The sequence below is a fragment of the Phyllobates terribilis genome, unplaced genomic scaffold (genome assembly GCF_046119375.1).
Source record: "Phyllobates terribilis strain yellow unplaced genomic scaffold, ASM4611937v1 Scaffold_5__5_contigs__length_657084704, whole genome shotgun sequence".
NCBI classification, from domain to species: Eukaryota; Metazoa; Chordata; class Amphibia; order Anura; family Dendrobatidae; genus Phyllobates; species Phyllobates terribilis.
Genome location: NW_027362765.1, coordinates 417,965,574 through 417,990,819, shown reverse-complemented (window position 1 = coordinate 417,990,819; position 25,246 = coordinate 417,965,574). Strand labels below are relative to the sequence as shown.

The 25,246-nt window shown below is 47.6% G+C and overlaps 1 protein-coding gene across 7 annotated transcripts in view; it reads right to left on the bottom strand.

Moving 5' to 3' along the window:
• The window catches only part of SFR1 (SWI5 dependent homologous recombination repair protein 1), a 147,815-nt gene that overhangs the window by 10,913 nt on the left and 111,656 nt on the right, over window positions 1-25,246 (bottom strand). For 3 of the 7 annotated variants that reach the window (XM_073685193.1, XM_073685192.1, XM_073685196.1), the window contains one exon: window positions 4,223-4,324. In XM_073685193.1, coding sequence (XP_073541294.1) covers window positions 4,223-4,303 — 81 coding nt within the window. In that variant the 5' untranslated portion in view covers window positions 4,304-4,324. The other 4 variants (XM_073685191.1, XM_073685195.1, XM_073685197.1 and 1 more) reach the window with 4 other exon arrangements.

Sequence of the window (25,246 nt, the reverse complement as noted above, 5' to 3'; positions counted from 1 at the left end):
TAGAGATGTAAGAAAGCTGCACAGATACCGAGGTGTTTAGTCAATGTCGTTTATCAGAGAGTGGGGCAATCATCTCTGCCCCCCGTCCTTCCCCGAGGGACCATCAACATATTTTACTTTTAACATGTCTTTTATGAGTGATAAACAGAAAAAAATACTTGTGTGATCAAACAGAGAGATTAGCAGAGATGCTGGGTTTTGGGGAGAAAGTTTAACAACTTTAATATTATAAATGGAGTACAATGGTTCCAACAATGGTGGCGTCACTGCAAGACAACCAGATCCTTCTACTGTGGGTAGAGATACAGCTCTACGAGTGACAAAATTTGCATCGTTATTGATCTTTACTAAAGATCTATGAGGAAAGATCCACAGGATCCTTTAGCCTTCCTACCTGTACCTCCACCGGGAGCTTCATTGTGTTGGTTTTCCATGCAAGCCTTACTTCACCAAGCACAATGCTAAGCGTCAGATGGAGTGGTGTAAAGCTGCCACCACTGGACTCTGGAGCAGTGGAGACATGTTCTGTGCAGTGACAGATTACATTTCTCTATCTGCCGTCTGATGGATGAGTCTGGGTTTGGCGAATGCCAAGAGAATGTTACCAGCCTGACTGTATTGTGCCAACAGTAGAGTTTGGTGGAGGAGGGATAATGCTGTATATCGTATTTTTCAGATTATACCATGGCTGTGGAGTCGGAGTCGATATAAATTGGACCAACTCAGACTCCTAAAATATATAATAAATTGGGTACAGTAGTTCAATGCAGTTTGTGGGGAATATTTTTTCATAAGAATTTGGGAAAGTTATGAAGTGTCCTATAAATGTTTGTCCTATTCCTGATCTAAGGGTCTAGACTTTTAGCTGAGATGAATCTGTGCTACAGTAAATTTATCACTTAAACATGAGCCATGTATGAGGGAGTCGGAGTCGTGGAAATTGTGGAGTCGGAGGTTTGGCTTACCGACTCCACAGCCCTGGATTATACAATGCACTTTTTTCCCCCAAATTCGGGAGAAAGTGGGGGTGCGTCTTATAATCCGAATGTACCTTACCGGCTGCTGTGGAGCAGAGTCCCAGGGTCACTGCTGCAGGAAGCTGGCGGCGGCAGGAGTGGGGCGATGCTGCAGGCCCCAGGCTGGTAGGAAGGGGTGTTTGGCAGTGCTGGAGGCTCCACCGACATTTTGTGATGGAAAATGGCCCCCGGAGGCAGCGCTTGCTCAAATCGAGATCTCGGCACCAAGATCTTGTAGACCACAGCATGGCTCCACTCCTGCCTCAGCCAAACACACCCCCTTCTGATAGCCTGGGGCCCGCAGCATCACCCCCCCATGCCTCCACCGCCAGCCTCCTGCAGCAGCGACCCTGCCTCCTAGGACCCTGCTCCACCACCGCCGCCCCCCAGGTGAGCCACTGTACAAGCAGACTATAAGACGCACCATTATTTTATTAAAACATTTTTCTTCCTATTTCTCTCTCCAAAATTTGGGGTGCGTCTTATAATCCACAAAATATGGTAAGTGTTTTTCAGGGGTCAGCCTCGGCTTATTCGTTCCAGTGAAAAGAAATCTTAATACACCCCTCCTCCCTGGGACTGAAAATTAACTATACCTTCTGGTGTATAGTCACATGGTGCCGTTGGCCTCCTGCTGTCACGCTGCTCCTCATCTCCAGAGGAGTAAGGACGAAGTTTCAAATATAATTTGCAAGCTTCCTTGAATATAAAAAACTTGTCCCTACCTCCTGAACATCTGTCCGGGAGGGCAATTTTGGGTTCAGGCTGGACCGGCCTACCGGCAGAGTCCCCGACATTAGGAGTCTGCCGCCGCTGCTGCTGCTGAACCTTAGAGCAGAGCGAAGGTCAGTCACCTCCAGAGACAGCCTGTGCAGCTGCTCTGCCAACATTGCAACGGGATCCATGAACCAAGCGAGAAGGGGAAAAAAACACACACACACACTTCAGTTTGTTTTTTTTTATGTATGGCCGGTGGCAATGTCATGCCAGGTGAGGGAAGGAACAGTGTGCAAAGACAGGAAGAGGGGGAAGTGAGCCCAACAACTAGGGAAAGGGGGAGTGAAGACCCTTAGGCAGATCTAATATCACCCTGACTACCCTATCGTCCCTATATAGGCTCTGCACCTATCGCCGAGCAGGAAACCTAATCCCTGAATGTCCCCAGAGCTAGGCCCTAGGTAGGGAGACGTGGTGAACACTAGTCAGGCCCCACTGTAACTAAAGACAAGAATGTAAACAAACTAAGGGGATACACTTAGCTTGAGAAGACACCAGCGAGAACGCCAACTCTCCGACTACTAGTACTCCAGGCATGGACAGAGGAACATAGAATTATCACCGGCGACTCTCCGGAGACAGAGTTTTTAACTAACAAGCAAGGGTGTGTCAATCAGCAGCAGAAGGAGGAGGTCAAAGCTGGGTCCTAAAAGAAGGATATCACTAAACTATAGAGATGAGAGGATCAAGAAGGCGTTTGCAATGCCAAGCGCAGTGACCTTCTACAGCCGGATCCAGAGCGACTGTCTGTCACACTTGATACACCCATGACACCCACTTCCTCCTCTGCACAGACTGACGTTGCTTTCCTCTGATTTCCAAGATGGCCACCACAGTGACATGGTAAGTCCATACCATGTCTTCCTCTCCTTACCTTTCCCACACAGCTGTTAAGACGAGCTAATAGTTGGGAACAAGTGTCCTTAGGAACCCTCGTTTCCCGATTATTGACTCATCTAAATGGGCCATAAAGGATTTCAATCCACACACTTAGATGCCATTATCAGTGTGCACAAGGCACTGACTACTCGACACTATTTGGGATTTCTGTTCTTCACTTTCCTGTGAATTTTCAAAACCACAACTATCTGAACACCCCCAACCTGTACTTCTCTGCAAAGCTACAACTCCCAGCCACTAAGACCTCGTTCAGACGTCCGTGTTTTTTGTATGTATTCTACGTGTGGTTTTCATGAATGGCATACAAACCCATTATATTCTCAGGGGCTGTTCACATATGTCATGTTTTATTACAGAGTGTCCCCCCAAAAAAGACAAATGCAATTCTGATTTTAATAAATATTGCAAGTTTAAAGGAGTATTCCCATCTCCAAGATCCTATCCCAATATGTAGTAGGTGTAATAATAATATTAGCAAATACATCCAATTAGAAATGTAGTCTAGTTTTTAAGATTCGCTCTATAACTTACCCCATGTCCAGGGCATTGCAGTAGCTTAAGAATCCATTGTTATGCTCTGCACATGGGGTAAGTGACATAGCGAATCTTAAAAACTAGACTACATTTCTAATTGGATGTATTTGCTAATATTCTTATTACAACTACTTCATATTGGGATAGGATCTTGGAGACGGGAATACCCCTTTAAGTCAATAAGATAATAGAAACTTAAACAGTACACAGATGCCATCCATACGTCGTCAGAGTCCTTTTTTTTGTTTTTTTTACTGTTTAATGGGTAGGAGTGTATTTTTTTATGCATACAAGAGGATACCTCATTGATGATAAAAACAGACAAGGCGAAAAATGGATGAAAATTTGATCCAGCACATGATGAAAAATAGTCCAATTTTTCTCATATAAAAAAGAAAACAATGGACGTCTGAACGAGGCCTAAGAGTTGCAGTTTTAAAACAGCAGGAGAGCTCTTTTTCAGGGGACACTCTCATGCCAGGGTCATAAGACCGGATTTTCTCTCATCCGAGAAAAATGGTTCCCTTATGCAAATCACACTGATCTGAGTATGATCTGAGTATGGTACAATTTTCTCGGTTGAGAAGAAGACGGGAAAAAAGAAATTCCCAATCTTCTCCATTCTGTTAGTCTGTGAAAATCAGACAGCACTCAGATGTCATCCGAATGTGATCCAAATTTTTCCACTCATTGACTTGCATGACCGAGTGCGATCCAAATCGAGCATGTTTTTTAATAAAAGTTATGTTTTAGCATCCCTTTCAGGGAGTCAAATTAGTCTAGGGATAAATACACCCTGCAGTGATATATATTTTTGCCTCGGATATGTGCACAGTCCATTAGAATAACAATGGTCCGAGTGCGATCCAATGTTTTGTTGGACTGCACTCGGACAGAAAATATGGTCGCCTGCACCTGTCCTTATAGATGGAAAAGGAGTAAAGGAAAACAAACAGGAACGTCCTTCAGATCTGAGACAAGGTCACCCGTCTTACTTGTTTGGCTGATATGTTGTTCTCAGGCTCCGGAGAGCCGACGTACGTTGTGGAGGCAGAACACGGGGGAGGATCGTCCATTTCAGCTTAATAAAAGCCTTCCTGTTACAGAAAGAAAAATAATGCAGAAACGTTACACAAATACAGAGGTGACAACAATCAAGAACAGACAATAAGGAAAGCAAACATCAGAATATCGGCTGACACTTGTGATGTATGTGCACAGGACAGAGCGCAGCGCCGATCCATGGACTGTGCACATACACTGCTCCGCTCACTGAAATGTAAAGCCCCAATACTGTGTTCTCCTGGGAGGTAAGCGGCTGTCAATGGGGTCAGGACGCAGCTTACACTCCACTGCTCATAGAAAACAGATGAAAACGAAGTAGAGAGAGCAGAGACTTCCCGGGCCGGGGAGCCGCCGGGGCGGGAGCAGAGACGTCCCGGGAGACGCCGCCGGGGCGGGAGCAGAGACGCCACGGGAGACGACGCCGGGGCGGGAGCAGAGACGCCACGGGAGACGACGCCGGGGCGGGAGCAGAGACGCCAAGGGAGACGACGCCGGGGCGGGAGCAGAGACGCCACGGGAGACGACGCCGGGGCGGGAGCAGAGACGCCACGGGAGACGACGCCGGGGCGGGAGCAGAGACGCCACGGGAGACGACGCCGGGGCGGGAGCAGAGACGCCACGGGAGACGACGCCGGGGCGGGAGCAGAGACGCCACGGGAGACGACGCCGGGGCGGGAGCAGAGACGCCACGGGAGACGACGCCGGGGCGGGAGCAGAGACGTCACGGGAGACGACGCCGGGGCGGGAGCAGAGACGCCACGGGAGACGACGCCGGGGCGGGAGCAGAGACGCCACGGGAGACGACGCCGGGGCGGGAGCAGAGACGCCACGGGAGACGACGCCGGGGCGGGAGCAGAGACGTCACGGGAGACGACGCCGGGGCGGGAGCAGAGACGTCACGGGAGACGACGCCGGGGCGGGAGCAGAGACGTCACGGGAGACGACGCCGGGGCGGGAGCAGAGACGTCACGGGAGACGACGCCGGGGCGGGAGCAGAGACGTCACGGGAGACGACGCCGGGGCGGGAGCAGAGACGTCACGGGAGACGACGCCGGGGCGGGAGCAGAGACGTCACGGGAGACGACGCCGGGGCGGGAGCAGAGACGCCACGGGAGACGACGCCGGGGCGGGAGCAGAGACGTCACGGGAGACGACGCCGGGGCGGGAGCAGAGACGTCACGGGAGACGACGCCGGGGCGGGAGCAGAGACGTCACGGGAGACGACGCCGGGGCGGGAGCAGAGACGTCACGGGAGACGACGCCGGGGCGGGAGCAGAGACGTCACGGGAGACGCTGGGGCAGAAGCAGAGATGTCACAGGAGACACTGGGGCAGGAGCAGAGATGTCACAGGAGACACTGGGGCAGGAGCAGAGACGTCACGGGAGACGCCGAGGCTGCCACCGCTGTCTTTATCTGTGGGACGGGATCACATCGCGCACTAGCTCCGCAGTTTCTTCTGACGTCGTCTATCATTGCAGGCGCTGCAGCCTTCAGTAGTGAACGCTGTGTGCGCATGTTCGCAGTGCAAGAAATTAAAAGGCCGGCGGGAATCTGCCCGGGGGGGCGGTGAAAAAGCACAGAGGTTCCCCACCTCTGGTCTATAGGACTGGTATTAGGACCAGTGTTGCAGTCCCACAGACATATCCCATAGTTTGTTGAATTTTTATTCTTGATATGGGAACTTTAATCCTTATTCCAAAATGGAGCGGCGGTCAGATGCCCGATCACCCCTCCATGCACTATGGGATGGCAGGGAAAACACAGCGCAGCCCCATAGAGAATGAATGGCGCGGTGGTGGAGCGTGAGCACGGCAGCTTTTATACACCACAGATCGTAATTGGCCAGGAGCGAGCAGTAGAGACCGGCGGCAGATCAGGTCAACACTGGCAACGATGGACCATTATAGCTTAGCCATCCAGTCACAAGAAATGGCTGCGGCCGACTCTCCCATATAGATTTGGATCAGTTCTGCGGATTACTCTCTGGCATCGCTTTATCTCCCTTGAAAACAAAAGAATTGGGCATTTAAATTTCTCCTGATTGATCCTTCTCTCCCCAACATCATCAGGGGAGAGTCGGGGGCCTTCACACCCATCAGATGGTCAGCCGGTCCCACCAACATCGGATGACTTTCATCTAAGGTGTACAGGGAACTTAAGGGGGAATTCCCATCTCCAAGACCCTATCCCAATAAGTAGTAGGTGTAATAATAATAATAATATTAGCAAATAACCTCCAATTAGAAATGTAGTACAGTTCTTCTGATTCGCTATGTCACTTACCTCATGTTCAGGGCATTGCAGTAGATTAGGTATCCATGGTTACGACCACTCATATAGTGATCGTTATTTAGACAGCTCTTAGCGGTCATAACCATGGATATCTAAGCTCCTGCAATGCCCGGCAGCATGAGATAAAGCAACATAGCGAATCAGAAGAACTATACTACATTTCTAATTGGAGGTATATTCTTATATTATTATTATTATACCTACTACATATTGGGATAGGATCTTGGAGATGGGAATACTGGGTTCAAATCCCACCAAGGACATCTGTAAGGAGTTCGTATGTTCTCCCTGTGTCTGTGTGGGTTTCCTCCGGGTTCTCTGTATTCCTCCCACACTCCAAAGCCATACTGATAGGGAATCTAGATTGTGAGCCCCAATGTGCACAGTGATGATGATTATGTATATAAAGTTCTGTGGAATACGATGGCGCTATGTAAATTAAAATATTAATTATTATTATTATTGTACCCCTTTAAAAGCTTTTAAAAATATTTTTATCCCCTGGATCTGTCTGGTATTTTTTCAAAGCAAAAAAAAATGTTTAAAATGACTGAAAACTCTTTATTAGGCAAAAACAGCAGAAAATTAAAATAGCGTAAAAAAAATTCCTGAACTGAAGGCAATAAAATCTGCAACACATCCCACAGCAAAGGGAGATATAATAACACATACAGCTTTAGGAGTAAGACTAAGAAACAATGCCTGCTCCTTAAAGGGTTAAAGTTACATGACAACAAGAACAAGCACCTAATTCAGCTCAAGTCTCCAGCAGCCGCGGTACAAGTACCTGCTAGTCTGGCGTGACTGACCACAAGGGGCAATCTGATCGTACGACCCCCGATAGTCGCTTAGGCGACGGGATACTGACCTGACAGTGGAGCCCACCAGCGCTTGTCACTCAAAGCTCCCGCCACCCTAAGCCCCGCCCATCTAGCGGCGTCATCCTATCAAGCTGCAAACGCCGCGGCTCCGCCAATCAGAGAACAGAATCCGCAGCTTCTCGCCCGCACGTGATATCAACCGGACACCTGATTGGATGTTGAGGTTTGTTGCTATTCAGTAGTTTACTGGAACTGCCGAAGCATGATAGATCATAGAGCGGCACATGGTTGTCATGGAGCGGGAGGCAGGAGCAGGGGCAGGAGGCTGGAGCAGGGGCAGGAGGCAGGGGTCGGAGCAAGGGGCGGAAGGCATTAACAGGGGGCAGAAGGCATTAACGGGGCAGAAGGCAGGAGCATGGCGGTGAGGTGACAGGAAAATAAGTTGTAGAAGATTATGAAAGTGCTGAAAATAAAAAATATATTAAAAAAGGAAAGTGAAACCTCTCAATCACACTATAGATGTATATGTAATTCTATGTGTATTATACGCATATATATGAGTTATAGCCATATAACTATACCCCCATAGAGTATACATATATCTATATAGTTATTGTCGGGAATCACCACAGGGACCACACCGGGGAGATCACGCAATATCTCACCGTGCTGTCACGCTGTCAGTATTTTGTCCAGAATCGTGAGCCCACGATCCAGACTACTCACTCCTTGGGCATCGGCGAGCACGCAGAAAGCGTATGGCGTCACACCTCCGAATTCCAGCTCCAGGAACGTGTGCACGCCCCGTACGGTTGCTGCCGGCTGCACGATAACCCGGTTATTATTATTCTCTGCCACCATTGGCCGAGTTTGAACTATAATACAGGCCTGGCCGGACGCCTGCGTTCTGGTAACGTATATGGCTTTGGGGGAGGGAACGATTACAGGACGATAGAAACAACTATTACATTTTATATTTAATCTAAAAGGGAGGCAGTGTTTAGGAAAAATATACAAGGATGTTACAAAGGAGACATTAAAATACATGTGCAGTTACATAAAATATACAGGATAAAAGAAGACAACTTACTCTATAAAGATCGCTGCGACGATTCAATATAGGTGGAGGAGGGGCACCCCAGTTTGATTTGAGCGTTATCAAACGCGACCTGTTGCTTATAATCCTTATACCCCCCTGGCAATGAAAAACACACATAACTACATCCACCTATGTGTGTATGTGTATATACAGGGCCGGCTCCAGGTTTTCGTGGGCTCCGGACAAAAGAGTCTCAGTGGGCCCCTTTAACACATGCCACGATTTATGATGCACAGATACGGCAGAGAAATATAGGTATAGTACAATGCCAAAAATGTCACTTCTTACATTACATGAGTGATATCTATTGTAAATTCTACAATACCATACATATACAGTAGTATAAAGCATCCCTTAGTCCTCCATATAATATAATGCACCCCCCATAGTCCTCCATATAGTATAATGCATAGTCCTCCATATGTAATGCATAACACATAGTCCTCCATATACAATGCACAGTCCATAGTCCTCCATATATAATGCACAGCCCATAGTACTCCATGTAATATAATGCACTCCCCATAGTCCTCCATATAGTATATTGCACCCCATAGTCCTCCATATAGTATAATGCATAGCCCATAGTCCTCCATATATAATGCACAGCCCAGAGTCCTCCATATAATAAAATGCACCCCTGCATAGTCCTCCACATTCCGTCATATATTATAATGTGTAACCCTATTTTCCGGCGCCTCTGCACGGTTCACTTCCTCCTCCATGCAGGAACGCCGGTATACTCCCCTCCCTGGCCATGCAGCGTGGTCCCCGGTGTGCTCCCTGCAATCTGGTGTTGTGCGCGCCGCAGTTCCCGATTGCGCACCTAGTGCACAACCGCTCCTCTGCTCTTAGAATAGCTGGGAGGCATTTAGTATAAGAGTACACCTGCAAGATAGCTCCCAGCCAATAGCTGGGAGGCATTTGGTTTGAAAGGCACCCAATAGGGGGGTGCCAAGCAACCATGAATCATTAGGTAGGGTGGTAGGCTACTAATGAGTTGTGGGGTCCCGTGGCCTGGTGTGGCCAGTGTGCTGAACCCGTAGTCCCTGGTTCTTGTGCGGTGAGTCCTGAGTCTGTAGTCCCTGGTCTTTGAGGTACTTGTGAGGCCGGTCCCGAACCCGTAGTCCCTGTTCCATGTGTGGCCAGTGCCTGAACCTCGTCCCTTGGTCTATGTACAGACAGTTTCTGAATCAGTATCTGAGAATCCGTGTCAGTAACCGATCTACCCTTGGATCCTGAACCTAGTAGTCTGAATGGAGCCCGTGTCCATGTTAGTAACCGTTCTGCAGAGGATCCAGAATCTAGTAGTCTGAATGGAGCCCTGGACCTATGGACCTATCCGTATCTGCATACCTGACCCCTGCGGTCAGCAGCAGCAGTAGCGGGGACTACCTATGAGTGGTACCTGGGGCTACCTGCAGCTCAAGCCTGACTCCACTATCAGGAGCTCCAGTGAACACCAGGTAGCTGTTTAGCTACACCCCTCTTGGTAATCCTGGCCCCATGGCACAGTGGGTCCACAAAACCACATGCGCCACTTGCGTGCGTAACATAATGCACCTCCATATATAATGCACAGCCCATAGTCATACATGTAGTATAATGCACAGCACATAGTCATCCATGTAGTATAATGCACAGCCCATAGTCATACATATAGTATAATGTACAGCACATAGTCATCCATGTAGTATAATGTACAGCCCATAGTCATCCATGTAGTATAATGTACAGCCCGTAGTCACCCATGTAGTATAATACACAACCCATAGTCATCCATGTAGTATAATGTACAGCCTATAGTCATTCATGTAGTATAATGCACAGCCCATAGTCATCCATGTAGTATAATGCACAACCCATAGTCATCCATGTAGAATAATGTACAGCCCATAGTCATACATGTAGTATAATGCACAGCCCATAGTCATCCATGTAGTATAATGTACAGCCCATAGTCATCCATGTAGTATAATGTACAGCTCATAGTCATCCATGTAGTATAATGTACAGACCATAGTTATTCATGTAGTATAATGTACAACCCATAGTCAATCCATGTAGTATAATGTACAGCCCATAGTCATCCATGTAAAATGCTGATCATCATTATTTGCACCCCTTCATTTTTTTCATAGACTGTACAATATCTTCAGAAATAAATGGAAATGTACCAAAGTTATATCCTCAGGATTTTTTAATTAGTGGTCCAAAATAATACAACAACAAAACGTTGTTTTTCACCTCCATGTTACAATTTCAAAGAAGAAACAGAATAAACAGCATGTGCAGCAATAAAGGCACCCCTAATTAATACTTGGTGGCATACCCTTTGCTGACAGCCTCCAAACGTTTCTTGTAACCATCTACAGTGGGTACAGAAAGTATTCAGACCCCTTTAAATTTTTCACTCTTTGTTTCATTGCAGCCATTTGGTAAATTCTAAAAAGTTCATTTTTTTCTCATTAAAGTACACTCTGCACTCCATCTTGACTGAAAAAACCAGAAATGTAGAAATGTTTGCAAATCTATTAAAAAAGAAAAACTGAAATATCACATGGTCATAAGTATTCAGACCCTTTGCTCAGTATTGAGTAGAAGCCCCCTTTTGAGCTAGTACAGTCATGAGTCTTCTTGGGAATGATGCAGCAAGTTTTTCACACCTGGATTTGGGGATCCTCTGCCATTCTTCCTTGCAGATCCTCTCCAGTTCTGTCAGGTTGGATGGTGAACGTTGGTGGACAGCCATTTTCAGGTCTCTCCAGAGATGTTCAATTGGGTTTAGGTCAGGGCTCTGTCTGGGCCAGTCAAGAATGGTCACAGAGTTGTTCTGAAGCCACTCTTTTGTTATTTTAGCAGTGTGCTTAGGGTCATTGTCTTGTTGGAAGGTGAACCTTCAGCCAAGTCTGAGGTCCAGAGCACTTTGTAAGAGGTTTTCATCCAGGATATTTCTGTATTTGGCGGCATTCATGTTTCCTTCAATTGCAACCAGTCGTCCTGTCCCTGCAGCTAAAAAACACCCCACAGCATGATGCTCCCACCACCATGTTTCACTATTGGGATTGTATTGGGCAGGTGATGAGCAGTGCCTGGTTTTCTCCACACATACCGCTTAGAATTATCACCAAAAAGTTCTATCTTCTTCTCATGAGACCAGAGAATCTTATTTCTCATAGTCTGGGAGTCCTTCATGTGTTTTTGAGCAAACTCTATGCATACTTTCATACGTCTTGCACTGAGGAGAGGCTTCTCTCGGGCCACTCTGCCATAAAGGCCAGACTGGTGGAGGGCTGCAGTGATAGTTGACTTTGTGGAACTTTCTCACATCTCCTTACTGCATCCCTGTAGCTCAGTCACAGTGATCTTGGGGTTCTTCTTTACCTCTCTCACCATGGCTCTTCTCCCACGATTGCTCAGTTTGGCTGGACGGCCAGGTCTAGGAAGACTTCTGGTGGTCCCAAACTTCTTCCATTTAAGGATTATGGGGGCCACTGTGCTCTTAGGAACTTTCAGTACTTCAGAAATTCTTTTTCTGTGCCTTGCCACAATTCTGTCTCTGAGCTCCTTGGGCAGTTCCTTTGAGCTCATGATTCTCATTTGGTCTGACATGCGCTGTGAGCTGTGAGGTCTTATATAGACAGGTGTGTGCCTTTCCAAATCAAGTCCTATCAGTTTAATTAAACAGAGCTGGACTCCAATGAAGGAGTAAAACCATCTCAAGGAGGATCACAAGGAAATGGACAGCATGTGACTTAAATATGATTGTCTGAGCAAAGGGTCTGAATACTTATGACCATGTGATATTTCAGTTTTTCTTTTTTAATAAATTTGCAAAAATGTCTAAATTTCTGGATTTTTTCTGTCAAGATGGGGTGCAGAGTGTACTCTAATGAGAAAAAAATGAACTTTTTAGAATTCACCAAATGGCTGCAATGAAACAAAGAGTGAAAAATTTAAAGGGGTCTGAATACTTTCCGTACCCACTGTATAAGCTTCTTGCACTTCTCTGGAATCTGGAATTTTCGCCCATTCTTCCTTTGCAGTTTGTTCAAGCTCTTGAATGTTTGCAGGTTTCTTTTTCCCAATGGCAGATTTCAGCTCATCCCAAAGATTTTCAATGGGATTGAGGTCAGGACTAATTGCTGGCCATTTTAAAACAGTCCATTTTTCATTTTTCAACCATTCCTGTGTACTTTTGGATGTGTGCTTTGGGTCATTGTCTTTCTGGAGGACCCATGATCTTCGACTCAAACCAAGTTTTCTTACACTGGGTAGGACATTACGCTCTAAAATCTCTTGATAATTCTCTGATTTCATGATTCCTGTGAAACGGTCAAGGCCACAGACACAGAAAAGCAACCCCACAGCATTATGGATCCTCCACCATGCTTAACTGTTGGTAAGATGTTCTTTTCCTTGTAAAATTCATTGCGCCGTCTGTAAACAAACTGTTGCTTTTCATTGCCAAAAAGCTGTATTTTTATTTCCTCTGTCAACATAAAATTTTCCCAAAAGGATTGTGGTTTGTCAAGGTACTCTTTCACAAAGATCAGTCGTTCCTTTTTATGTCTTTACTTCAGCAATGGTTTCTTCCTTGGCCTTCGCCCATAAAGTTCTGCTTGGTTTAGTGTGCGGTGTATGGTACTTTTTGAAACCGTGACCCCAGACTGTTCCAGGTTGGCCTTCAGGTCTTTGGATGTTTGACATGGTGTTTTTTCCACCATTCGCACCAACCTTCGAAGACATCTGGTCAATTTTCCCCTTTCCTCCATGTCGAGGGAGGTTCTTGACGATTCCATGCAGGGCAAACTTCTTATACACTTCAGCTGAATGTGTGTCCGAGGATGCACATCCAGCTGAAGCATTTGCTGGCGTCGGCGGGTCCCCAACCCACCGGGCCTGGGCGGTCGCAGTAGCGACCGTTGCAACCGCGGTGGTTAGGCTCCTGCCAAAGGCGAGTGAGTCTCCCTGTTTGTTCCTTTTCTGGGCGCGCCAGGTGGTGACGCCGGCCCTGTGTATATATATAAATATTTATATGTTATAAAAATATTATAATGTCCTAAATTATGAACCACTAAAAAAAGAAAAAAAAGGCACAATCCATTTTTTTGGGATACTTCTGCTCCCAGAGAATTCTATAAAAATGTTCATAAATATATATATAGTTTGAGGTTCTTAGCACATTTTGATAAAATTATGTGAGCCCATTTGCCACTGATAAATCTGCATTGGTCAGTACGTACTGACATCCGCAGGATAACTTGACATGCAGTTCTTCTAAAGCTGAGTTGTTATTCCCCTGTGTTGTCTTCCCCATTTGTCTTTAGAGTGCTAGCGGAGGTTGACTAGTGCTCATCTCCTTCCACCCCCAGCTATACCTTTACACCAGGCACGTGATCGGCGACAGCTGCGGAGGCTGTATAGGGACGTTAGGGGGAGACAGGGTGACGCTAGTCCAGATTAGGAGGTCACCTCTTCCCCCTTTCCCTAGTGTCTGGGCTCCCTTTCCCCTCTGTGTTGTACTCACACCAGGCGTGACTCTCTGTGTTGCACTCACACCTGGCGTGGCATTATAACCGGCCGAGCACATTTTGGGGAAAAAAAAAAAAACCGACACAAGATTGACATCTTGTTTTTTCTTTCTTTGTGTGTTTTTGGGCATGCACCTTTTTCTTTCCTTACTCCCTTTAGTATGGGATCAGTTGCAGAGCTTGCAGAGCAGTTCCGCTGTCTGTCTCTGGAGGTGAATGACCTCCACTGTGAGGTTCAGCAGCAGTATCACTGGTTACAGGTCGCCAATGAAGGAGTTTCTGCTGGTAGACCTGTCCAGTCTGAACCCAAGGTTGCCCTCCCGAACAGGTTTTCAGAAGGTAGGGACAAGTTTTTTGTGTTTAAGGAGGCATGCAAATTGTACTTCAAACTTCGTCCCTACTCCTCCGGTAATGAGGAGCAATGGGTTGGTATTGTGATCTCTCTAGTGCAGGGCGATCCTCAGTCATGGGCGTTTTCGTTAACGCAGGACTCAGTTTGTCTCCAGTCTGTGAAGGAGTATTTTGGAGCTCTTCCCTTCATCTATGATGACCCTGACCAAGTCGCCTTGGCTGAGTCTAAGCTACGTCGCCTTCAGCAGGGGATTCGGTCAGTGGAAACGTACAGTTCGGAATTCCGTAGATGAGCAACGGATTGCAAATGAAATGACTCAGCCCTTAAAAGTCAATTTTGTGAGGGGCTTACTGAAAGGTTGAAAGATGCCTTGGCTGTATATGATACCCCTCAGTCCTTGGAGGCTGTCATGTCTTTGGCCATACGTCTGGATAGGCGCCTTCGGGATAGACGGGTGCAACCTTCTTCTCCGGGGCCTTCTTGTCGGGGTTGTGCACCTTTGCCAAGGGAGCGGTCTGGGGGTGAACCAGTACTGGGGGAGGTGGAGAAACCTATGCAGTTAGGGGGTGTTTCTACATCATACATCTCCCCGGAGATTCACAAGAAAAGAGGCGTATGTTTTTTTGTGGGAAAAAGGGACACTTTGTTGGGACCTGTCCTTCAATTTCTAAACAAAAGGAGACTCGTTTAACTCTCGGTAGTGTGGAGTTGGATAAACAAGGGGTGCATTTGTGGCCAAACTGCAGTTCTCGCTTTATGCTGACAGCAGTGGTGGTGCTAGAGAGCAAAACTGAAAAAAATTCTGTGTTTGTTGACAGTGGAGTCGGGGTCAGCATGGTTGATGCTGAGTTTGTGAAAACTCATGGTTTTGCTTGCTGTGCTTTAGCTGAACCTATTCCCATCTTTGCCATTGACTCGGCGCCACTTGCACAGAAAGCCTTTACTCCGATTGTACATAATGTGAAACTGAGGGTGGGGTCAGTTCATTGTGAAATTATTCCTTGCTATGTTTTGGAGAATCTCCCTACTCCGATTGTTTTAGATATCCCCTGGCTTGTTAAACATAATCCATTGGTGGATTGGCAAACCGGGGAGATTACTGAATGGGGAGATTACTGCCATGAGAACTGTCTGAATGTTTCTAATGCAGCTGTCTCTACGGGGATACTGTCTGCTTTTCTGTCTGGTTTTGAGGACGTTTTTTCTGAAAAGGGGTGTCAGGATTTGCCTCCTCATCATGCTTATGACTGTCCTATTAACCTGACCGCTGGAGCTAAACTACCAAAGTCCAGACTATATAATCTTTCTGGCCCTGAGAGACAAGCCATGAAGGATTTCATTGCGGAAAGTCTGGAGAAGGGACATATCAGACCCTCATCTTCACCCGTGGCGGCAGGGTTCTTCTTTGTGAAGAAAAAAGATGTCAGTCTACGTCCCTGTTTAGATTTCCGAGAATTAAATCAAATTACCATCCGTGGTCGATACCCTCTTCCTCTGATTCCTGATTTGTTCAGCCAGGTTGTGGGAGCTAAGGTATTCTCCAAGTTGGATTTAAGGTCCTACAATCTTGTTAGAATCATAGAGGGGGACGAATGGAAGACAGCGTTCAATACCCTGGAAGGTCACTTCGAGAGTCTGGTTATTCCTTTTGGTTTGACCAATGCACTTGCGGTATTCCAGCATTTCATAAATTATATTTTTCATCATTTGGTGGGGAGGTTTGTGGTGGTCTATCTGGACGATATTTTGGTTTATTCACCTGATTTTGAGACCCATCGGGGACATGTTAAGCAGGTGCTCCAGGTAATAAGGGATAACAAACTTTATGCCAAACTAGAAAAATGTGTTTTTGCTGTTCAGGCGGTGCAGTTTTTGGGGTACTTTTTGTCATCTTCAGGTTTTCGGATGGATCCGGAGAAGATCCGTGCAGTCCTTGCCTGGGAACGTCCCGAGAACCTGAAGGCCCTACAACGTTTTCTGGGCTTTACTAATTTTTACAGGAAATTCATCCAAAATTACTTGGTGGTAGTGAAACCGCTTACTGACGTTACTAAGAAGGGGTCTGATTTTTCCATCTGGTCGGAGGCTTCCCTCCAGGCTTTTTCTTCCTTAAAGAATCATTTTACCACTGCACCTATTCTCAGTCAACCCGATGTTTCTCAGCCCTTTATTGTGGAGGTCGATGCTTCGGATGTCGGGGTTGGGGCTGTTTTGTCTCAGGGTTCATCACCTGGTAAATGGCGTCCATGCGCATTCTTTTCTATAAAATTGTCTTCGGCTGAGAGAAATTATGACGTGGGTAATAGGGAACTTTTGGCGAACAAATTGGCGTTCGAGGAATGGCGATACTGGTTGAAGGGGGCTGTCCATCCTATTACTGTTATTACTGACCATAAGAACCTGTCATATCTCCAGTCAGCTAAACGTCTCAACCCTAGGCAAGCCAGATGGTCCCTGTTTTGTACTAGGTTCAATTTTGTTGTCACTTTTCGTCCAGGGGTCAAAAACGTCAAGGCTGATGCTTTGTCCCAGAGCTTCCCTGGTGGTGGTGACCATGATAACCCTGCCCCGATATTACAGAAAGGGGTAGTTATTTTGCCTCTTTTTCCTGAACTGGAGGGTGAGGTGCTGGAGGCTCAGGGGGACACCCCTGCCTCCTGCCCTTCAGGAAAGTTATTTGTACCACCTGATCTGCACCGTAAAGTAATCAAGGAACATCATAACTCTGTATTTGCTGGGCATCCAGGTGGTAAGGAAACTGCGAACCTCCTCTATCGTCGTTTTTGATGGCCGGGGTTGCGTCGGGATGTAATTGAACACGTAGCTGCTTGTAGTATTTGCGCGCGTTCTAAGATTTCGCACACCCGTCCGTCTGGTACTCTTCTTCTGCTACCTATCCCTAGCAGGCCATGGACACACTTGTCCATGGATTTTATTACTGACCTACCGGTTTCTGCAGTCAAAACGGTGGTTTTGGTAATAGTAGATAGGTTCAGTAAAATGGTTCACTTCATCGCTTTACCTGCACTTCCCAATGCTAAGACACTTGCTCAGGTGTTCATAAATTAGATTATGAAGCTTCACGGGGTTCCCTCTGATGTGGTGACTGATCGGGGGACCCAGTTTGTTTCCAAGTTCTGGAAGGCATTCTGTTCTCGACTGGGGGTGCAGCTGTCCTTTTCCTCTGCCTTCCACCCTCAGTCAAATGGTCAGACCGAGCAGGTCAATCAGAACTTGGAGATATACCTCAGGAGGATTGAGCAGAATTTGCCATCAAAAATCATCGTCAAGAATCGACTGGCAGGTCACCATTTTTCGGTGCATACGGTTATCATCCACAGTTTGGTACTTTCAGTGGGGGAGGAGCTTCAGGAGTTCCTGAAGAGGAACAGTTTGCTTCGTCGCTCTCCTCGGTGTGGCAGGGTGTTCTGTGTAATTTGAAGACCATGGGTGACAGGTATAAACGTATGGCTGACAGAAAACGCTTGCCAGGTCCGGACCTGAATGTGAATGACTTTGTGTGGTTGTCTACCAAGAATATAAGATTAAAAGTTCCTTCTTGGAAGCAGGAACCTAGGTTTATTGGTCCCTACAAAATTACCGCCGTCATTAACCCAGCAGCATTTCGTCTTGAACTTCCTCGGGGTCTTAAGGTTCACAATGTGTTCCACAGGTCCTTACTCAAAAGGTACGTAGAACCTCTTGAGCCCTCACCTCTACCAGCGGTAGATGTTGGAGTTCGAGATTTCGAGGATAGTAGATTCTCGTCTCCAACATCGTTCTCTGCAATACTTGGTGCACTGGAAAAGCTATGGTCCGGAGGAGAGGACATGGGTTTCAGCGTCAGAGGTGAACGCTCCCAGATTGATCCTCTCTTTTCACACCTTTTTTCCTGAGAAACCCGGTCCTGAGTGTCGGGAGGCCACTCGTAGAGGGGGCTTACTGTCACGGGTGTGTCAGAGGTGACAGACAGTCACCCTGCAGTGGTTTGCAGGAGATCTCCACAATTGGCAATGCAGACAGCTGCCTAGATAGGAGGCTGTGTTTAGGACCCAGCGACTACCTCCCTTTAGTCTGAGTATATATATACCTGGTGTGTCTAGGTGGGAGTTGCCGGTTATACTCATTTCTACTTGGAACTTGGCTGAAGCAGCATCACGTCCTCTCTGGAGTCTTGAGGCTGTGTACCCTGTTGGAGTTCTTCTAAAGCTGAGTTGTTATTCCCCTGTGTTGTCTTCCCCTTTTGTCTTTAGAGTGCTAGCGGAGGTTGACTAGTGCTCATCTCCTTCCACCTCCAGCTATAGCCTTACACCAGGGATAGTAGGGCGAGGCACGTGATCGGCGACAGCTGTGGAGGCTTTATAGGGACGTTAGGGGGTGACAGGGTGACGCTAGTCCAGATTAGGAGGTTACTTCTTCCCCCTTTCCCTAGTGTCTGGGCTCCCTTTCCCTTTCCCCTCTGTGTTGCACTCACACCTGGCGTGACTCTCTGTGTTGCACTCACACCTGGTGTGACACGTCCTCAGCGGAGACTGGAGTTGGAGTGGTACCTGGATCGTCAGAGAAAAGATTAAGGACAACAGGCTTGAGGAGAGACACATGAAAGGAATTGGGGATCCGTAAGGAGGCAGGGAGTTTCAGCTTGTACTCCACTGGATTTATTTGGCTCAGAATCTCGAAAGGACCGATGATCCGCAGGCCCAACTTGTATGATGGTATCATGAGACAGACATATTTGGAGGAAAGCCAGACCTTGTCTCCCGGATGAAATAGAGGCCGATCCAGACGTCTCTTATCAGCATGCTTCTTCATCCGCTCCGAGGAGTTTAGCAGCGCCGTTTTAGTGTCTTCCCAAATCACCAAAAAGTCTCTGATGAGAGACTCCGCAGCTGGATTGTACACAGAAGTAGAAACAGGAAACGGAATATTGGGATGCTGACCGTACACCACAAAGAACGGAGACTTGACTGAAGATTCACTCACATTGTTGTTGTAAGAAAACTCGGCCCAAGGCAGAAGTTCTACCCAATCGCTATGATGAGCATTGACAAAGTGCCGAAGGAAACTAGTGACAAAGTGCCGAAGGAAACTAGTGAGGATCTGATTGATATGTTCCACCTGGCCATTGGACTGAGGATGATGAATCCAATGCGACATCCAGCAGCTTGCACGTGGCTCTCGAAAAGCGTGAAGTAAACTGAACTCCTCTATCTGAGACAATATGAAGAGGTAGGCCGTGGAGACGGAAGATGTGACTGATGAAGTCTTTAGCCAGCACAGGCGCAGAGGGAAGACCTGGCAGGGAAATGAAGTGCGCCATCTTGGAGAAGCGGTCACCGACCACCCATATGACAGTACAGCCGATTGATACAGGAAGATCCGTGATGAAATCCATAGAGATTTGTTGCCAGGGAGCAGAAGGCATGGGTAGAGGAAAAAGTCATCCAATTGGAAGTTGCCTAGATGTCTTATTACGGGCACAGGAAGAGCAAGCGGAGACAAAATCCGCAACATCCTTGCGCAAGAGTCGACCACCAATAATGTTGGGAAATTAACAGAAGAGTCTTCCTTTGATCGGCATGTCCAGCCAGCTCGGACGAATGACCCCAGAGTAAGACCCTTCTCCTATCCGGAGCCGCCACAAAGTTCTTACCAGGAGGAAGATGAGACATGTCCAACTGGGCAACAGTCATTATTCTGGAGGGGTCAATGATGTGTAGAGGCTCCTCCTCTTGATCGGTTGACAGGAATGAGTGGGAGAGTGTGTCAGTTTTAATATTCTTGTCTGCCGGGCGATAATGAAGAGTGAAGTTGAAGCAAGCAAAGAATAGAGACCATCTGGTCTGATGAGGATTTAGTCTTTGAGCAGACTGCAAGTAGGCAAGATTCTTATGGTCAGTGTAGATGACCACTGAATGCAGAGCCCCTTCTAGTAAGAACCGCCACTTCTACAGTGCTAATTTGATGGCAAGCAGCTCCCCATCTCCAATGGAGTAATTGTGCTCGGAAGGGGAGAAGAGCTTAGAAAAGAAGCCACAGGTCGCCATTCGCCCGGACGAGGATTTCTGAGTGAGTACTGCTCCGGCCACTGAGGAAGAGGCATCAACCTCCAGGAAAAACTGTTTGTTACAGTCAGGATGATGTAGCACTGGAGCAGAAGAGAAAGCTTGCTTCAAGGACACAAAGGCACTTTCCGCCTCGGGAGTCCATTCCTTGGGATTAGCCCTTTTGCGAGTCAGGGCAGAGATGGGAGCAGTCTGGGAAGAGAAATGAGGAATGAAGAGGCGGTAATAATTAACGAACCCCAGAAACTGCTGAATAGCCTTCTGCCCCTCAGGCCTGGGCCATTTTAGGACAGCAGACACTTTTTCGGGATCCATCCTAAGTCCAGTCTCCGAGATTATGTATCCCAGAAATGGAAGAGAAGTCTGTTCAAATACGCATTTCTCGAACTTGGCATACAGACGATTCTTCCTGATCCTCTGCAATACCTGTCGAACATCTCTCCGATGAGAAGGCAAATCAGGGGAGAACACCAGGATATCGTCCAGGTACACTACCACGCATGAGTATAGGAGATCTCGGAAGATTGTACGCGCCACGAAGATCGAGTTTAGTGAAGATCTTCGCGCCTTTTAGGCGGTCAAACAACTCCGAGGTGAGAGGCAAGGGATACTTATTTTTGATCGTAATCTGATTTAGACCGCTATAGTCGATACAAGGGTGAAGAGAGCCGTCCTTCTTCTTTACGAAGAAGAATCCTGCTCAAGCCGGAGAGGTGGATTTCTGGATAAATCCCCTAGCAAGATTCTCTTCAATGTACTCAGACATGGCACGGGTCTCAGCCAGTGACAGAGGGTAGATTTGACCACAAGGAGGTGAAGCACCAGGGATGAGGTCGATGGGACAGTCATACGGCCTATGAGGAGGTAGTGCCTCCTCCCTCTCAAAAACATCCACATATGACCAATAAAGTGCCGGCAAGCCAGGTAAGTTAGCTGGAGTGGATGGAGGTCGAGCAGGATGGATAGGAACCAAGCAGGTCTTATGACACTTCTGTCCTCAGCGGAGCACCTCACCCAAGCTCTAATTCAAGTCTGACTCGTGTCTCTGTAGCCAAGGCAGTCCTAGCAGCAAAGGATGAGAGAGGCCAGACAGCACGTAGAAAGAGATTTTCTCAGAGTGTAGCATGAAGAACTAGGCTCGGTGACAAACAAGATGGACTCTGAAAGAAGCTTCCCATCCACAGAGGAAACTGCTAACGGATCCGAAAGACGTTGAATAGGGATCTGAAACTGTTCCACAAGGGCTTGTTGGATGAGATTCCCAGCAGCCCCGGAATCCAGATAGTCAGTCTCGAAGAAGTGAATCTTCCCGCAGGTTATCGATACCGACAGAGTCAGGGATGGAGAGAAAGAATTTTTTCCCAGGACGACCTCTCCAAGCGGTCCTAGGCACTGGAGTTTCCCGGTCTCTCTGGACAAGAGCGGATTAGGTGTTCCGAACTGCCACAGTAGAAACATCTACCCTCAGCGCGGCGGACCTCCTGGTGAGACTTGCCCATCTTAACCTGGTCTACCTAAAAGCTTCAGGCGTAGATGCCGAGATAGAGGTCTGTAGGGGGACTGGCCTTAGTAAGGTTGGTGCAAGGCGCAGAGATTTCTTCTCGTGGGTCACCTCATTACAACGCTCCTGGAACCGGATGTTGATCCGTGTGGCCAAAGACACCAGGTCGTCCAGGGAAGAGGGTATGTCACGAACGGCTAGTTCGTCCTTGATTCTTCCAGAAAGGCCCTCCCAAAAGGTAGACTCCAGGGCCTCTTTATTCCAGGCTAGTTCAGATGCAAGGGTCCGAAACCACACCGTGTACTGGCCCACAGTGAGGCTCCCTTGACGTAGATGAAGAATAGAGGAGGCAGTCGAGGATGTGTGGCCGGGTTCATCAAAAACCCTGCGGATGGCCGCGAGGAAAGCCTGAAGATTCGACACCTGGGGGTCCCCTCTCTCCCATAGTAGGTTGAGCCACGTCAATGCCTCTCTGGTGAGATGAGACATGATAAATGCCACTTTAGCCCGGTCAGAAGCAAATTGATGAGCCAAGAGCTTCAAGTGCAGCGTGCACTGGTATAGGAAGCCCCGACATAGAGCGGGATCACCGCCAAAACGTGGTACATGGTGGAGCAGATAGCCAGGGTCCTAATCTGGGTGTCACAGCGCTGCTGGGTTGAGGCACCACCAAAGCGGATGCCGCTTGGTTAGAGGTGGACACAGTCGGGGTGGACAGCATGTCCAAGCTGGAGTTGACAGTCCGCAGATAGGACAGGATCGTATCCTGTTGAGATCTCTGGCGGGAGACCTCTTGGTACAGGTCTGAGAGCGAAGGAGCCTGGGAGCCACCGGATTCCATGGCCTGTGCAAACTGTTACGGGCCCGGGTGGTGGAACCTCTGTGCTGTGATACAAGGAGGGGCGTAACTAAGTGCCTACCCGGACCAACCCTGGCTACACGGCGGCTTAATCGACTCCGCGAACCAAGGAGGGACCGGGAAGGTGGACCAGGTGCCACTCCAGGACAGACCTCTTGTGAAAACAGGCGACTCCCACGGAAACCGACAGACACGGCAGATGAGCACGGCAGGTAGGCTGACAGGTGATGTAGGTAGGCAGGCCGGCTTGGCTGGCAGACTGACAAGTGGACACAGCTGGTAGACAGACTGGCGGGCACGGCTGATGGACAGGCTGGCGGGCACCCCGGGCAGATGCAACAAGGGAGCCAGAGAACACCGGACCAGGACTGCGGCAGTGAGGGGATCGGTGTCTCTGCCGGGCAGGAGGCAGAGACGCCAATGCTACAGTGAATAATAGGTTTAGCGTATAAGATAGGAAATGGTTAAGGATAGGGCGAGCCCAGTGGGTAGGCACTAGTGCTGATAAAAGGGGTGCACTTCCTGGTTAGAGGGACTTCAGTGTCTGTTAGCAAAGTGCATAGTGAAGGTCAAGTTCAGATGCGGTGAGCTGCTAGGGGCAGCATGGGCCAACCGTTCAAGGCAGTGGGAGGCCAAACACAGTTCCCTGATGGACATTCCTACAGCGTCCAGAGCCTAGAGCTCGGGCCTAGTACCAACGAGTTGGCCTGATGTTCTGACATCATGAGGTCGATGGACATGGAGTTACATGGAGAGCAGGTGGCTGGTCCTGGGTGCACTGCCGGAGTGGACAGCAAATCCCTGAGGCTAAATAAGTTATCAAAAAGCAGTGGCGCTGGTAGGTGGTCAATTGGGTTTGCAGCAAATTTGGAACAAGAGCCACTACTTGTCCAGATAGTGTCAAAGATTGATACCGAGAGTAGAAATATGTTAGGTAAATTCGCGCTGCCCTAAAGACCAAGGTTTGGGTCAATAAAAGAACCCTAAATGAAACACTTGCTAAGTAGCATAAATCAAAGAATGTTAATTTTAAAAGGTCAGTTTATTGAATATAGGTTTAAAAGGGTAAAAGCATAGAGTAAGATCATAAGACTAAAAATGGAAATAAAATTAACAACGATAGGGATGAAAACCTGATTGAGATCCACTTTTATCTGATAGTTTTAGAGGGGTGCACCAATTTGTTGTGGTGGTGGGAGTCTTCTGCTAGAGAGAGGAAGATAAGGAGGAGATGAGTTAGTGGATGTGGTAGTTACTGCTATTGTTGCTAAGGGTTAGAGAATCGGCGATAGTTACCTGGCGGTTTGGTGGTTCTAGTATAAACACACAAGTAGTGGGGTCATCCACGTGTGCTGCAGGAGGATGCTAATTGAAGTCAATAGGGCATTAATTAGGTCTCACATGTCACCAGTTAAAGTAGATAAATATATATACAGTTTTACTCTTAACCGGTTACTGGATTAAAAGAGATCCTGGTTGAGGTGTTATGCTGGATAGTGTTTAGGACCAGCTGAAGGCGATAATGGTGAGGGTTCCTTAGTCTGAACCTGGGTAGATAGATAGGTAAGGTAAGTACTTGTGAGAATGGTTAGGTCAAGTGGACGGTGTTGGAATAAAGAAAATTACTTGCTTTCAAGGAGAGCTATGTGCCAGAGATTGCACATGTAAATCCCCCGTTAGAAGGTAGTAAAGCGTGATTCGATCAGTCTGGCTGTATTCTAGAGAGAGTTCTCCCTAAGGGTACAGTTGCGACCTTATGGGTAGATAGATATATATCAGTGTGGTCTGGTCAGGTTGGTAGGTACCGGAGCCAGTGGGGATTTGCCTGTAATGAAGAGAAGATGAGGTGTCAGATGCAGCAGTGTGCTACACTGCAATGTAGGGCACCCAGGTAAGTAACAGATAAGGCTTGGCTTTGTTGGAGGTAGCATCCTCAAGACAAAGCTCTCCACAGCATCATGGAACGGAGGTAAGCTGTCAAATCTCCGTTACCCACAACAGGAACTTTAAGGCACATCTCTCCTATAGTGCTACCTCCAACAAAGCTGTAAAGATGGTAGTTGCGATAATCTGTTCAAGCTCCTCCAGTTTAAAAATAAATCGGAACACAGCAATTTTTCATGCACACTGAAAAAGGACACAGAATTTATGGACAATTGTAAATTATGCATTTCATCCTCTTGAAATGCACCCTTATATGGCCATTGTGGTTACAAATAAACTGGTTGACACTTCATGGATTTGGCTATGGAAAATCCAAGCCATTGATGTTCTTTAAATATGCCCATTGATGTTCCTAAGATATGCTCATGGATGTTCCTCAACTATGCCCATGGATGTTCCTCAAATATGCCCATGGATGTTCCTCCGCTATGCCCATGAATGTTCCTCAGCTATGCCCATGGATGATCCTCAGCTATGCCCATGGAC